The sequence below is a fragment of the Agelaius tricolor genome, unplaced genomic scaffold, assembly GCF_023055355.1.
Source record: "Agelaius tricolor isolate 1412-34295 unplaced genomic scaffold, bAgeTri1.0.p SCAF_1, whole genome shotgun sequence".
NCBI lineage: Eukaryota > Metazoa > Chordata > Aves > Passeriformes > Icteridae > Agelaius > Agelaius tricolor.
The window spans coordinates 6,738,385-6,754,911 of NW_027269261.1; the positions used below are offsets into that span (position 1 = coordinate 6,738,385).

At 36.8% G+C, this 16,527-nt stretch overlaps 1 protein-coding gene across 10 annotated transcripts in view; it reads left to right on the forward strand.

The window, feature by feature from the left end:
• The window catches only part of CDC42BPA (CDC42 binding protein kinase alpha), a 183,019-nt gene that overhangs the window by 60,088 nt on the left and 106,404 nt on the right, over window positions 1-16,527 (forward strand). For all 10 annotated transcript variants that reach the window (XM_071421620.1, XM_071421537.1, XM_071421554.1 and 7 more), the window contains exons 4-6: window positions 4,091-4,174; window positions 8,507-8,602; window positions 13,176-13,324. In XM_071421620.1, the coding sequence (XP_071277721.1) occupies window positions 4,091-4,174; window positions 8,507-8,602; window positions 13,176-13,324 (329 nt within the window). The remainder of the gene's footprint in view (window positions 1-4,090; window positions 4,175-8,506; window positions 8,603-13,175; window positions 13,325-16,527) is intronic.

Below are 16,527 nucleotides of genomic sequence, written 5' to 3' on the forward strand. Positions count from 1 at the left end.
CAAGGTTGCTCTAGGTTACTGGGAGGGGTAATTTTTGTCTCCTGAATCAACATAATTCTGAAATTCTGTAGACTACAAAGTTAGTGCAAGTTTTCTTTGGCACAGTCTCAGACTTGTTCTTATTTTGATTTTACGCTACTCAATTTCTTCAATTTGCATAGTCAAGAAATATTTCCCTTTTTGTTTTTACAAGTTTAATGCAGACAAAAAGTAGTTTAAACTAGTTATTGCTTATAACTGTAAGAGTTCATTGTTCCTAGTTTTTGTTTTCCCCCTTACCCTGTTTTCTGCCTTCTGAAAAGGCTTCCTTTTTGTCAAATTATTCACATTCCCCTTCCCTCTCCATGCATGCATTTACTTATTTACAATTATATGTAAGAGTGCTGTCTTTAGAAAACACAGATGTTTTGCTTGGGGGAGGAGCAGGATTATCATGGTAAAATTAATAATGTGGGCTTCAAGCAATTCATTGTGCTGGCTTTGAGCAGCAGGGTTTGAAAAACCGAACTCAAAACAAAAAGATTTTAAACTTGAACTGAAAAATGCTGCTAGGAAAGGTGAAGCAACTGGGTAACAGCTCTTAGTGGTGTCCCTCAGCAGTATAAAAGTGCAGTTTAGTCAAAGTTCTATCTAATACCAGAATTTTCAGTTGATTCTGTTATAGCTTTGAAAAAAAAAAATCAGTGCATGCTTATGCTAGCAAATATTAGGTTGTTATGTTGTTGATATTTTGAAGATGATGAGTTTTGTACCTTGAGAATGAGCTAGTTACTCCTAATTTTTGTCATACAGTTATGAACAGTAACATTCTTTCTTGTCTGCTTGTTCTTGCTGGACAAGAAAACCAATGCTGAATCTTCTTTTCTACTTTTATTGTTTTTCTTTCTCTTTCAACTTTAATAGCTTCTATTCTAGGGTGTTTTTTTTTTTTCTGTAAAAGGCTATTGCTTTTTAAGCAAAGGGAAAGTGCAGACAAATATCACAGAGACAAATAGCCAAGCTTGGGGCAGAAGGTGTCTGACAGCATGCCAAACTAGACTGCTGTTTGTGGGAAATATGGAAAATGGTTGGAAGAAGAGGAAAAAAAACTTCATATCTGGCTAAACCCAAGATGTTTACATCAGCACATACCAATTTTTTTTTTTTTTTTTTTTTTTGGCTGTTCACAGGGAAATAAAATTTTAAAAAAATACCAACCTTTAAAAAGTCTAATTTTAAGAAGTTCCAGTATCAAGACACTTCAGGATCACTAGGAGTGATTACTCTTTCTTCAGTCTTGACAGCTTCGCCGGGGAAGGGAAAAGATCAAAACAAAACTCTGTCTGTATTTGTGCCTTTGTGTAGGTAGTAAATACTCTGTGTATATGTAAACACTGCCTAGATTTGTAATCATGATTCAGAATTTTTTTTGTTACAATTAGAAACTGCATCAGTCTGCTCAGTGCTGAAGTGTCAGGTTTTACTTTCACAGTTTTGGAATAAGCATTTTGGAATTCACTTTCATAAAGCACTGAGACACCCCCAAAAACATGCTGTGATTGCAGAAAGATGATGATGAGGATGTCTGTGATCTTTTGTGTGTGGTGGTTATTGATATGGAATAACATTAATGGCTTTCACAGACTAAAAGCTTCAGACTGATTGTAAACACAGCTGGTAAACACGAGTCTATTTTTGTTCTTTAGTCAGTCTTCAGTGCTGTTACACATTTGCAGAAGGTACCAAGCCCTTGTTCATGCCACAGAAGGCCTGTGTTCCAGATCTTCACCAAAGGCAGTGCTGTAGCTCCTGCACTTGTGTGCAAGTGATTGCTGAATGGGAGACTGGAAATTTAGGCAGCTGTGCAGTCTTACTGGGTGTCTTTCAATAAGCAAGTCCTTTGCAGAATAACACAGCCTTGCACTGAGCATGCTACAGGCAAGAAATGAATTCCTGAAATTGGCCTTGAAATACTTGTATTGTCTTATGCCTCTGGCTGCCTCTACTCCAGTGGTTAATGGTGGGGAAAAACTTATTTCCCATGCTGGGCAGCAGGAGCTACTCAGCTTTAGCAGCAGCAGCCATTTAATTTTTCCCAGCAAGAGTCCCAAAACACTTAAGAGTCTTTGGGGCACAACTACATTGTAGCTTCATACCACAGGCTGCATCACCAAGGGTGTCCCTGTTATCCAAGTCATGTGGGATACAGTTTGAATACTGATAAGGTGCAATTTTGAGGCTTTCTCCTCCTGCCATTTCTCATTAGGAATTGATACAGGTAATGGCTTAGCAGAGCCTCTAAGATTTAGATAGTATAGTAAAAGGATAATCAAGATCAAATCCACACTCTGGGCTGTGTATCACTGCAAAAATTCATCTTTCCCTCAAAAAAAATGGTGATTCTCAGTCTTGGGTTACGATGCACACCACAGCAAACATTCTTTATGAATTAAAGTTATTATATTATAGGCTAAAGTAATAATCCATTTTTGTTTTTCAAATCTGAAAATTCCTTGATGGAGTCCAAATCTGAACTTGAACCTCATGTGAGGTAACCTTTAAAAATTTCAGCCCATAAACTAGTTTAAACAAATAAATGTAATACCTTTCTGTCTTATATCCTCTTTTTATCTCCCTGCCACTGCCTCCCCCTGCAACCCCAGAAGGCAGCAGTGTCAAGAGCAGGGCTGATAATGTTCATATGGGAAGTGACAGCTGCTTGGTCTGGGGTTCTGTAGCTAGGCAAGAGGCACACTGTGAGATACACATTGGTTTAGACAGCAGGGTATTGCAATCCTTCAGCCTGTGCTTTTGCCTCGTTTGTGAAGCTGTTGCAGCTGATGACACTTCTGAAGATGGTTCAAAGAGGTTTGCATGACACTTCCTTCAAACTGTCTGATCCTGTATTTTCTTTTCTGTTATCACTGTCTTCACACATTGCTGGTTCACTGATTATGAGAGAGGTGAAAGGAATGTAGGATTCAACCTTGGTATTTTTTTTGTCACTGGCCTACAAGATGAAGATGATGATAATCTGTGTGACAGCATGTTGCTTTGGAACCAGATGCACACAGAAATAAACTTTTATTTGCTTTTAGTTTTAAGATTCCTTTGAAAGGGAAGAGGCAGAATGGTTGTTAAAATGTAATGATTGTTGAACTTTTCTGTAGTTGGGATGATAATGTTGGTCTAGTTCTGATCAGCAGCTTTGAGTTTGTGGCACTTTTATACCCATTTGGGTTAAGACACTGAGCTTTCCATACCCAGGGAAGCCTGAACTGTGAAAACAAGTTTGTGTAAACTTCTTCCTTCCCTCTTTCCTAAAAATATTCTATGCTAGCTTATATTATAGCTAAACAAAACTAATATTCTTAGAAAAGGATGGTGTCAGTGAACTTCATTAATTTATTATTACAGAGGCCTATGGCATCTAATGTTTCAGAAGCTAGGAGGAGAGGAGAGGCAGCTGGGCTGGCTTGTTTTAAGTTTTACTTTTCTAGAAAATGTGCATTTTATGTACAAATGTGCACGTTTCCCTGTTGCTTACAACAGATATCATAAAGAACTCATTGAACTTCAGGTGGAAAAATGTGAAGTCATACTATCTTTGAAGAAAATCTAGTGCATGATTTGAAACGAGAGTTGAAGTTGCTTTATGGCAAATCTGCAGTTTTATTTGTTTTTAAAACCAAAACCACATTGTTTATCTTGATTTAGAAGCTGCTGTGCTGTTACCTTTTCGTTGAGGGCTCTAAAGTTTAAATAAGTGTGTAGCACTGAAGTCCAGGAATATAAAGCATAGAGCCAGAGAGCTTCATGTCATTATGATACAGAAAGAAGTGTGATGCTAAGAAATGCCAGTTTTCTTTGACAGTCACCTAGAAAAAAATTATACCTAGGGAAAGTGTGATACATAAGGAAAGCTTACAATAAACTTGGAATTTTCCTGTACTATTGAGGTGTTTCTGTTTTGATGGTGTGGTATCTTGTGCATAGTAAAAATGTATCCAGAATACTTGAAAAAGCCCCCAAAACTACAAGGTTACATAAAAATGAAAACAATAAATATTTTCTTGTTGTAACTTATTTGTCTTTCATTTCTTTTTTCCAGGTTGCAGTAGTAAAACTGAAAAATGCAGATAAAGTTTTTGCCATGAAGATACTTAATAAGTGGGAGATGCTGAAGAGAGCTGAAGTAAGATTGCAGTAATGTTTTGCTTGATAGTGTCCCCTCTTACTTTGCTGAATTCTCATTTCTCTGTCCACAAGTCTCCATGTTTATTAGAGGGATGGAGGAAGTGCTTCACTATTTACTGGCAGTATAAAAAAAAATTAAACAAGCCTAAAGCAATTCATTAGAAGGGTTTAAATGTCCTGGAATCTTGACTTCTGTGGGGCTGAATGTTTTTGACATTAGGCCTTTTCTGTAATTGTCCAAAAATTACCAACTGCACAAGTGATCTTTTAATGCATTTGTTCCAGTTGGGAATGTAGTCTTTAGCTGGTATTTTCCATGGTGGAAGGTAATTACTGAGCTATAAGAAGGTAATTGCTGAGCTATAGCTCATCAAGTCAATTAGTTTCTCAGTAGTTAGAACTTAGTAAAGGCCCAATGAACGGATTGAAAAATCAGAAAGACAAAAGTTTCAAATTAATTAGAGTGCTTGTTTCCTAAAAACGTCCATCTGCAAAAATATGTGATAAAAAGTTCCTCATAAAAGCTGGAGTCCATTTTGTGTCTGAAAAAGGTGGAGCAGCTCCTTCACCAGCCTTACTTTTGCCTTAGCTGTCTACTTTCTTTGTACAACTCTGCTCTTCACAAATCCTTGGTATATTTCCCCTGGATTCCTTTGAATGGAAGCTTATGAAATGCAGCCTGCACCTGAATACTTGTGTGTTAATTTTAGATGGAACATGTATCTAACTCTCTAATTTGCTTTGAAATTCTTCATCTATGCATACTAAAAATACACTCATAAATATATAGTTTTTATTTGAGACCTCAACTTTGCTGCTCTCAGACTGCCTTGCTGTTCAACTGCTTCCAAGTTTATTCTGATTTCCTCATTTATGTTTTAATTACATCTTGGTAGGAAGTGAGATCAATGGGAAACCATCACACTCTTAAAAAAATATATTCAGACAAATTAAAGCCAATTTCTGATGTGTGCACATCCTGTCTCTTTTAATGAAAATGTTATCGCATTAAGAAGTATAAATGGCTTGCAGATTGTGGTTAGATGTGCACAATGTGTTTCCTTTTTATCCAGAAATTATTCAGATACTGAGCAATCTGGCAGTAGTCTTGATACAAAGAGGTATTTCTCTCCAAGACAAATGTCATTACTGTAAGTTTTATTATTTCACTGAAAAAGAAGAGACCAGGAATAAAGCTCCACTCTATTTTTAAATGTACCCTTTTAAAGTGAGTTTGAAAACTGTTTCTTTTCATTAGCATACATTTATAAATAGGTTTCAAAAATTTTTCTCTATGCAAGGTATTAAAAATACTCTTCCCATGGGTCCAGCTGAATTTCTGAAAGTCTGAACCGTTAGCCTAAAAAGAATTACAGCAATGTTTTTCCATGTATTTGTAACTCATGGGTATATAGTGGAAAGAGAACCATCTGGAGTGAAAATGCATTATAAAGCATGACCTTTAGCAACTGTAACCTGTCATTTTTAAACATTCATGAATGCTCTTCTTACTACTGATGGGGAAAATGACCCATTTTTGCTCTGTTAGCAGTGTGCTGCACTAACATGAGATGCACAGGAAAACCATGCAGTCCAAAACCACAAGTATATAGATAGATCTATATGTTCATATATATATATATTCATATTCTATGTGTTAATGAACATATGTGTCAAGAGTGTGGAAAGTGGGAGTAATTTGTAAAAGCAGAAAGAGAGTATGTACTGAAAAGAGGGTTGAGAATGCCAGAGTAAGGTTGAGGACTGCAAGCTCTGAGTGCAAAAACTTTGTTACTGTAAAATTACACAGGTTGCAAAGTCAGTGTTCTTTTTTTGTATAATAACAGAGGATAAATTTTCCAAATACTTGCCACTGTTGAGATGGGATGTAGAGCTGGGAATGTTACTGATACAAGGAGTACCTGGAAGTGTGTGACATCTTGCTGTGACACCCCCAGCCCCGTTACCCTGAGCGTTGACAGTCACTTAGAGTTACACGTGTGCCATGCCGGTGCCAGATGAGGCTCAGGAGAGACCAGGACAAATACCAGGCACCATGGAAGCAGTCAGCATCCCCAGGAGGTGCTGACTCTGAGCTGTGAGGACATGAGCACCCAACAGCAGAGCAGGTCACATTCTTTGCTGCTTGAAGGCCACGATAACAGGAGAGATACGAGCACGGCACTGAGTTGGCTTTGCTGTGGCAGAGCTGGATCAGATGACCTCTGGAGGGCTCTGCCAACAGTTCAAGGAGAATGCCTAGGGAAGATGAAATGTAATGCTGGAATAATGGAAGGCACAAAAAAGGCTTAATTTTAAAAAAGCCCGACTGAGCCATGTTACAGTAATTAAAAGAAGCACTGCTACTGTCTCTTTTTGTTGTTGCTGGATGTTTTGTTTTGCCTCTTCAACTCTCAGCTGTGATCTACTGTGGTAGTAGCTGTTGCTTCAGCTCTAGGCATGCTGCCCAGAGGTGGGTGTCTGGAGTGCTCAAGGAATGCACAGTCTTTTGTCAAATCATGGCAAAAACAAGTGGAATTACATAAACTCTTAGTAACCAATTCTATTAGTTGTGTCATAACAAGTAGAGAAACTACCTGTTATTTATCTTTGTGAAAACAAGAGTTTGTAGTTATTTCTCTCTGAAATATGTCAAGAGTTTACAAATAAGGAAGGAGAAAAATCAAGCTGAAGCGTCAAACAGCTTTTCTTGCTTCTGAAGATGATCCATGCTCATTCTCCTACCCCAAGTCTATTTTTCATTCAATAATCTTTGAAGGTATTTGTTTGAAGTATGTCTTGCTATTTTCTCAAATTTCACTGATTTATCTCCTGCATTGTGCAATGATTCAAGTATGTCATCTTAATTTTTCCTGGTCTGCATAGTTCTTGCTCACTGTATTCACCAAAAAAAGGACTTGTGATGGTTTATTTGCTTGGAGGAAGGAGTTACTTGCTGCTCTGTTTTTGCTGCATGTATTCTTGTGCATATCTCAATCTCAAATGATGTTTCACTTTTCATTCTTCACTTTCCAAATCTCACAACCAGCAAAAGCCATGCCAGAAGTCTGCTCATTTCCTATTGGATTTGGAAATCAAACTGAAAAAATAAAAAGCAAAGGCTTGAATTTCCTTTTAACTTCGCTGTCTCGGAGATGGAAGAGACAGAGCAGGGTTCAAAATTATCAAACATCTTTGTGAAGAGCAGAGTGTGCTGGAATAAAATATGGTCTGTGTTTTTCTCAAACTCTCCATCTGCCTTCTAAACAGAGCCTGTACAATATTATTCTTTCCTTTGCACTATTGTTTAGATCTCTTTTTTTCTGAACAAAATTGTGTGTTGGCTTTGTTATTTGGTGCTTTTTGTTTTCTTGTGATATTCACTTCAGAATTCACTCTCTTCAAAATGTTTATGGGGTTTCTTTGCTATAGTTTCTTTTTGGCTTTTCATCTATTAGGTCGTTTTTGTCTGTTATTCTGCAAAGTTGTTTCTGTTGAGGTATTTTTTTCACTACTCAGGGCAAGTTGCAGGATCTTCATTGGTTTAAATGCCTTGCTGCTTTGCACTTAGTTATTTTCTTCACATTTTCCCTTCTTTTGTTTCGTACAAACCTGTGTTCCACAATTAAAACATTTGCGGGCAGTTCTTGTCCTTCCTCTGTTCCACTTGATATGAAGGCACCTCTCGCCTCCTGTTTTTCTTTCCAGTGTATTGAGGGGAAACCTCTTGGGATATCTGACCAACACCTTATACCTGACAAGAGCAATATTTGCTTCTCCCTAGTTTTCCAGAGCAAGGGGTGTGGAGAAAGTGGTTAATGATTATCAAGTGATGACTACATGGAGTTATTGGCAGCTACTTTCAAATGAAAAGAACTGTGTGTGAGAACTCACGTGTAAAACTAGGCTAACACCATGATGAGATAAAACAGCAACACAAGACTCCAGATTCCAGCTCTCTGACTCCTAGAGCAGTTACAATTATCTAATGCCATTATTGGTTGTTTGTCTTCATCATACATCCTGTCATTATTGATACATCAAGATTTTGACATTTTAGATGATGGGAAGCAACATCTTATTTATCCCTTTGCCTCACTTAACAGTACAGAGAAAGTACAACTGCTGAAATTTGAAGAAGGTGGTCACTTCTCATATCTATTTCTTTTTAGATTTTGTCATATTTGGATAGTGTAATAAATAACTTTTTAACTGAGAGGCAGTTCTGATTTTTTTCCCCCCAAATATAATGTCAAAACACAGTCAACTTGCTAAATGTTTTTCTTTATATATTTTACCTAAAGTCTATAATTATTTTTCTCCCTTTCAGACAGCCTGTTTTCGAGAAGAGAGAGATGTGTTAGTGAATGGAGATAACCAGTGGATCACAACATTACATTATGCATTCCAGGATGAAAACTATTTAGTGAGTGTTGCTTTTCTATATTTATATATATGTGTGTGTGTGGAAATGCAGAGTCTTGGTTGTGGTTTGAGACAGAAAAGTAGTTTATTTGTTAATTTTGTGTTCTGGACCATACATACCATGTGAGGATCTATGATTTTTCCATAAAATTCTGAAGGGTGGAGATTGGTCAGAAACTTTGAAAGTTTTGTTATAATTACCTCAGGAAGGCAGGTTTGTTTTCTAAACCACTTTGCATTTGTTGATAAACTTTGGTCTTATCTGCATATTCTTTCTTATAATTTGTCTTTCCAGTTTAATTGGATTCATAAAATTGAAAGTGCTTTTACTAACATAGACTTTCTATTTTAATTTTTCATGATTAACCATGCTGATTACAGTTTTACAGAGAGAAATTGGGAGTAGACCTCTTTTGAAACAACTTACTATTTTGAGGACTTAAACTCAGTAAGCTGTCACAAAACAATAAAGCAGGAAAAATTCCTCTAAATGCTCATAAATAAGAGTTGGAAGCTGTAGTTGTAGATTAAAATGTCTCTTTTTTGTTATTTAATTTTTGAGTATTTTGAATGATTCGCAAAAAGAAACTAATATGTGGAAAAGTGGCCAATTTTCTATAAAATCTTTCCCACTTAAAAAATGTTTTGATTGTGATACAGTTTCGGTAGAATTTATACCTGAAAAAGTAAACAACTTTGCATTGATGGCTTTTGATTATTTGGGTTTTATTGCCCTGTGATTTGGATTCTCTATCATTAGCAATTCTAATAATTTTTTTTATTATTATCTACTGTACAGCCACAGTAGTTTTTTCCTCCCAGTGTGTCCAATTCAAAAAGTGCTGTACAGGGAACTCTTACAGACCTGTATTGGTTTTTGCCATTATATTGCACTTTTTTCTGTCAATTCAGATGCCTGGGGATCCATGGATTTTGGTAGATTTTTATAGAAATGGGGCTCTGCATTTGTAAGTCCAACTGTTGGTGTAAATATCTCCCAGCCAGCTTTGTTAATGTGGACAGTAAAAATAATCTCATGTATTGTGTAATTCTGATCTTATCATTAAGAGCATTTCAAGGGAAATATTATATATTCCAGAGTAGCCTGCTAGAATTTGTTTTATTCCTGCCAGTTTCCTTGTTTTCACTAAGCACAGAGCAGGTTCTGTTCTTCATCTTTGATAGTCTGCTGACAGGAGCTAGTTCTGCAGCCTGCTGGGCAAAATATAAGAGATACTGAGAGTTTGGATCATCACTAGTTCTCCATGTGCTTTTTATTGAAATTGTGTGTAACACAAGTGGCCTTTAAAAAAAAAAAAATCTGTGTAGATTGAGCAGTAGATGTGGTTGTGCAGTTGCTTGCCCTGAGATGGACCTCAACAAACTGGAGAGAGAGAAATCTCATGAATTTCAGCGAAGGGAAAGGCAATGCCCTGCATCGAGGCTGTATAATAAGAGAAACCAAGTACATGCAGGGGCCCAGGTGATTGGAAAGCAGCTTTACTTGAGGTCCTGGTGGATAACAAGCTTAGCCATGAGGCAGCAATGCACTCTTACAGTAAAATAGGCCAGGAGTGTTCTGGGCTCAAGGAAAAGTGTTGCAGGTCAGGGGAGGTCCTTCCTCTCCTCTCAGCTCTGCACCTGAAGTGCTGTGTCCAGGTCTGGCCTCCCCAGGGCAAAAGAGAGATGGAGCTACTGGAGCAAGTCTGTTGGGAGGCCAGAAAGATGACTGAGACACTGGGGCATCCTTCCTGTGAGGAGAGCTGGGATTCTTCAGCCCAAATAAATGCAGGATGGAGAGGGGGGTTATCATCAATGTGTGTAAACACCCCATGGAGGGACTTGAGACAAGGGAGCTGGATTCCTCCCAGTGGTGCCTGGGACAGAGGTGGGAGGACAGGAGCCAATGGGTACAGCCTGAAATCCATGGAGTTTCATCAGAACACAAGAAAACCCTTCTTTATTGGAAGATACTCAAACCCCAGCTGGAGACAGTCATCATCAGCCTTTTCTAGCTGACCCTACTTGAGCAGATGAGGTCTGAAGAGGTCCCTTCCATTCCAAATGAATCTGTGATTTGGGATTAAATTCCTGTGTTAAGTTTCCACCAGCTACTAGAATTTAGAGTTCTTAAATCTATGCTTTTTCTTTCTCTTGGAAAGATGGTGCTGTCATACAGTAGTATTTTCAGAAGTATTTGAGACTTGGATACATCTGGATGATTTATAAAGTGTACATTTAGAAAGTATTTATTATTATTATTTAGAAAGTATTTTTAAGGCTTTAAAAAACCCCTATTTTTTATAAGAACCTGGATATTTGACATTGGATATTTGACAGAATTTTTTTAATGTAAAATTTCATTTTTAGATTTAACTGTAATTCCTACATATGTGTTTAGCTTCATTTGCACAGCCTAATACCCTGAGTTACATTTTAGGTGTTGGCTTATTCAAGGAGTTGAAATTTCTGTGTTGTTAGGCTACTATGTCGCTCTTGCAAATTTAGGAGGAGGTGCAGAATCCTGTGTTTTAAGAGCCAAAATTCATTATTTTGCTATATCCAGTAGCTGAGTTGTAGAGGTTTTCAAAGTGCTGAAGAATGAGTGCAGAGATCCCACATCAGGTAGGAGAATCTGAAGAGTTTTTTTTCAATATACATTCAAAGCAATAAATTCAGCTCTTGGAGATGTCTGTGCAATGCATCACTTAGTAATCAGTATCTGAATTTCCAAAGGCTTAATGCATTTTCTAAAACTGTAAAAACCAAGAAATTTATACTATCAGTCTTATTCCTGAAGGAGTGCAGGAGCACCCTGAATAGAAGGTATTTATCTTCCATAAGGATGCGAGCATAATTTAAGAACTTCATTATTCCTGTCACAAAGCAACAGATGAAAATTTGACTATCAACAGATTTAAAGTCTTGTGGAAATGCCTTTTGTACTTTCTAATGCACTTGGAATCAATGAGGATGCCCACGTTACTGTGTATCAAGCTGTTAAAATCTTTGTTCGTCACCTTTATTGTTATGGAAAATATGAGGGAAAAGAAACAGGTGTAAGATTTCTGCCTGCCCCTCAACTTCCCTAGAGATGGCATAATTTTGCAGATTTTTTTATTCATATTTTAGTGTCTTTTTCTGAAAATGGGAAAGGCAAACATATAAGGGCAACTAATATAAATAGTCCCTTTAGGTTGTGTTTTCAGAATTTTAAAGAAACAAATTGGGGTATTTATTATTACCTTTTCAGGTTTTTTTATAATTTATGGTCTTCTTAAGAGTCACTGCTTCAAGTGCAGTTAGGCTGCCTTCCTGGAAACAGACTGGAGCTCTAAGCAAAGACTTTGAGGGAGTCTAGTGGAAATTCATTCTCAGGGGTGTGATTTGATTCTTGGAGCTGTCTTGTGAAGGGCCAAGAGCTGAACTTTGGTAATCCTTGTGGGTCCCTTCCAGCTCAGGATATTCTGTGATTCTAACACATCCACAGTGTCCACAGTGATGTTTGAAAGTAATGTTTTTGCAGTGTGTGTTAAATTAGAATGTTAATAATTAGTTCTTTAGCTATAATTAATTTGATTTTTTTTTTCTTTCCCCCATTTAGCCTTTCAGGCACTGTTTCATAATTAAAAACAAACTAAACTAGGCTAAAATATATTAATCCTGAATTTCACGCTTAAGTTTCACTTTTTCCAGTAATTTTAATTATGTTGCTAAAAGAAGTGGCATTTTATTCTATAAATACAGTAAAATGCAGAAAGGCTCTGATTTCTTTAAAGTCTTTGCATCCGCTTTTATGGCTGGCAAGTTTTATGTTTCATTAATATATGAGAAATCAATATTTTTCTCCATCCTTTCAATTAGAGAAGGTGACATGTTGTATTTTATGTTGCCAGGTCCCGAATCATGTGTAATGTCAACAGTTTCTGGAATTATGCTGTGGGTCACTGGAAGTCTCTCAGACTTTTCCTTAATCTAAATAGTCTTTAGATTAGAAATACCCCTCTAAATAATCTAAAAACTTTGCTCTCCAAAGTAATTTGTTTAATGGGAAAAGAAGGTGGTAGGAAGAAAGGGAAGGGAAAGCCTTGGAAATTAGGGCAACATAAATGAGATTACAAATTTACACACTTGTTTCATTTTTATAGGTCTGTACTTAAAGCCTTTACTCCTTTAGCTTTCTAACAAAGGGCATTGTTTTCATAAGGGAATCCAGAGGATCTAAATATTTCATGTATGGTGATGGGACTGTGGATGAAGTTAATACCATTTTGTTTAATACTGTTTAATTTGTTTAGTATTTTTTTTGTTTAATACTATTTTGTCATGAGGCTTACTATATTTGGGGAAGTATAAATATGAAAATTATTCAAGTAGGCTAAATGCTAAACTGCAGCTGAACTGGCTGCTGTTTTCAGAGCACTGAGCATCTTGGTTAGTTTTTTTTTATGTCCATAATAATTTTTGCAGTGAATTAGTTTTTATGCTTCAATGAATATTTAGTCTTTTATTCACTCAATAAATTGTGATTTTTTTTCCCCTCACTCTGTTCTCTTACTGTTCCCACTCCATAGTACCTGGTTATGGATTACTATGTTGGAGGAGACCTGCTTACATTGCTCAGCAAGTTTGAGGACAGACTCCCTGAAGATATGGCTCGTTTTTATTTGGCTGAAATGGTGATAGCCATCGATTCAGTTCATCAGTTGCATTATGTTCACAGGTAAGTAAGTAGAGCTCCAAATTCCTGTTGGAGTTATGGAGAGCTACTTGATGGAGTGAAACTAGTTCCTGTTAGAAGATTTTAAGTGGGTAACAAGTGCTTGCTGTGTTAGTGAGCACAATAGAACCAATCTCTCTGTGTGTTGTGGTTATTGGAGCTGTTAATAAACTTGTACATCTGGTCAGAGACCTGAATGAGCCTCCACATGCATCTCATGACCCTTGCACACTGGAGTCCTTGAGAGTTAATGATCCATAATTTATAAAAGCAAAACTGGAAACCTGTTTGTGAAATGTGATCAACTTAGAGCAGGTTTATTGAAAGCTTAAATTCTGTTTCTTCATTAATCTATTTGATTTATACTGAAGCTGAAAACACACCACTGTCTGCTTTTTGAAATTTTTTTCAGCATTTTCTTTTGGACTTAAGGGTGTTGTCTTTAAAATCAAGTGAGGACAGCTAAATGAATGGAAGTACTTAAAAATTGTGGTACTTACCTTTCCCTTGTTGTGTGTATATATATATATATATATATATATATATACACTTGGTTCACAAGAAAATATTAAGTCATTTGTGTCTAGCTTTTTTGGAGACCATGTTTGATTCTTCCACAAAACTAGCATTATCTTTTCTGTGATCATTGTCTGCTGAACTCAGTGGTAATTCTTGTGTGCAGAGGAAAAGGTTATCTTACAAGAGGCAGAATCTTCAAATGCACTCAACAGATGTACTTGACTCTGACAGAAGTCAGGAGGAAAACTCCCAGTTCTTTAAGCTGAATCATTAAGTTGGCAGAATGAGCTCGTTTGATACATCCATCTATGGCCCTTAATTAGAGTCTGTACTAACCATGCCTTCTTTTACTGCTCCCACTTGGCTGCTTCACTGCAAAAAAGGTGTGGGGGGGAAAGTGGGGGTGGTTTTAGGGTGTTCTTTTTGTCCAAAACGTGTATTGTGGTTGGTTTTGGTGTGTTACTGGGCTGTGTTTTATTTCCTTTGGAATTCTGGCTTCTCATGAGAGGGCTGTAGGTGGGGTGGAGCTAAACTGCAAATCACTCTTCTGGAATAGTTTGAAGTCTGCTAGTTTTGCTGAAGAACTGTGTCTGCCTGCTGAAGACAGCTTTGTGTGATAATGTCTCATGGAAAACCTGGAGTACTTTCCTTGAGTAGTGAAGATTTGAACTGTGTGTTTTCTGCCTTTGTTTTGTTTTGTTTTTTTGCCTAGGACCTGATACGAAAGGTTTTTGCATTCAATTTAATTTTGAACTAATTCTTAAAATGTGTTTATGGGTGAATTGGTGAGACACTATTTAGTCTTGCAAGGTCTTTTACCCTATAAGTCTGCATATGGAGTAGTAACTCTGCAGAAGAGCAGACTCCTCCTACCTTTTCCTCCAAACAGATCAAAATCTTTGTAATTGAGTACTGTTAGTTTGTAATATGCAACAGATGTGATGTTTCCATCTTCAAACAGTAGGGGAAATGTTGAAATAGGTGCTGGTGTAAAACTTGGGATGAAAATAGTGGCATTGCAGTTGAAAACAATGTGCTAATTATTATGCTTGCATATTTATTCATATGAATTTATAACAAAAAAAAAGGGGGGGGGGGCCTCTATGAATTCTTGGTCCTTTGTTTGATTTGTGGTGTTGCCAGTGAGCTTCACATTCATAAAGTTCTAAATGCCACTTTGGCATTTTATCATTAGTACTGTTGTAATGCAATGCCTGTTTATAAAGGCATGTTTGGCAAGATTAAAAATGCAAAGAGCACTTGAGTATATGTTAAATGATCAGCCTTTGAAATGAGACCTGTTTCACTGTTAGTTTTATTAAGATGTTTTCAACTGGTAAAGCAAAAGAAAGGAAAAGAAAACACATCATCTGAATGCCCCTAATGCTCTTTTCCTGAAGGCTTAACCATGGTGGCCACATCCTTTTTTGGGAGTGCCTTGCACACAGCAAAGGATGTAGAAGAAGAAGGAGGAAATAGTGCTAAAAGCTGGATTAATGTAGCAGCTGCAGTAGTGGTTTTTCAGATGAATAGCCAGTGTGCATCAGGATTTGATCTGCGTTGTTGCTACTGAACTAGAAACTGTGCTTTAGGCATGTTTTGGTCAAGGTTCTGTTCACACAGTAAGATAGCAGATTGCTTTGTTTTGTTTCCTTTTAGTGCCCCAGTTCTTTCAGGATAGATTTTCACATTAACCATTCACAGTGGTATACTCCAATGATAATTTTCTGGTTTTCTGTGGATGTTTTTGTACTTCATAAAAATGAGATTTCTGTTTTTCTTTGAAGTATGTCACTCCTCTTGTGCCTTTCTAGCATCAATCTCTTTTCAGTTGTCAATTAGTTTTGTTTGGGAGTGATGCTGATTGCAGTGGCTGTTTGTGTGCCAACCACTCTGAAAGTGCAAGACATTTTCCTTTCCTGAAGTACATTGGCCAAGATTCTGAAATGTCAAGTACAAACAACCTCAGGATTACTTAAATTACTTGATTTCAGGTTTTCAGTTCCAAATTTGAATTCTCTTTTTGCACTAGCATTGTAGGATGAATTTATAGTGAGGAGATAGAAATCTAGGTATTAATAAAATTGTGCAGATAAATTACATGGTGTTTTTGAAGCTATCCCCGATACCTAATGAAATTAAGAAAAAGAGAAGTTCTTAGCTAAAAATAACATCAGTACTACCATTTTTAGGGTATTCCTAATGTTTTCTCAGTTTCAACAAATATGTGATCCAATATTTTTCAGATAACATCAATCAGAACAGAAATCTTGGATATTTTTCATTTCTGACTAACTAATTTCTGTGAACAAATCTTGTGGCATTTTACCTGGTAGCTAAATGATGGCTTAGAATGTAAACAAAATAGCCTTTTCTTTACTATCTTAGCTTTTGCCATTGATAGGAATTCACTAGCACTGGCACTACCAAGTCATGTTGACAGCTCAAGGCTAGCTTTAGAAAGGAAACTTCATCTAAATATATGTACAGCTGTTCAAAATGAGAAAGAAAGTGCATATTTGTATCTCTCACAAATGCACAACTTGGCTGGGGAGCTTGTACCTAACCCTGATATCTTCAGCTAGAATTTGTACCAATGAAGTGATGCTTGCTTTTAGACCAAGGTTAAATATTGTCTTGTGTCAAGTGTTCTGCAATTTGTCTTTTATCTTATATATATTTTAACA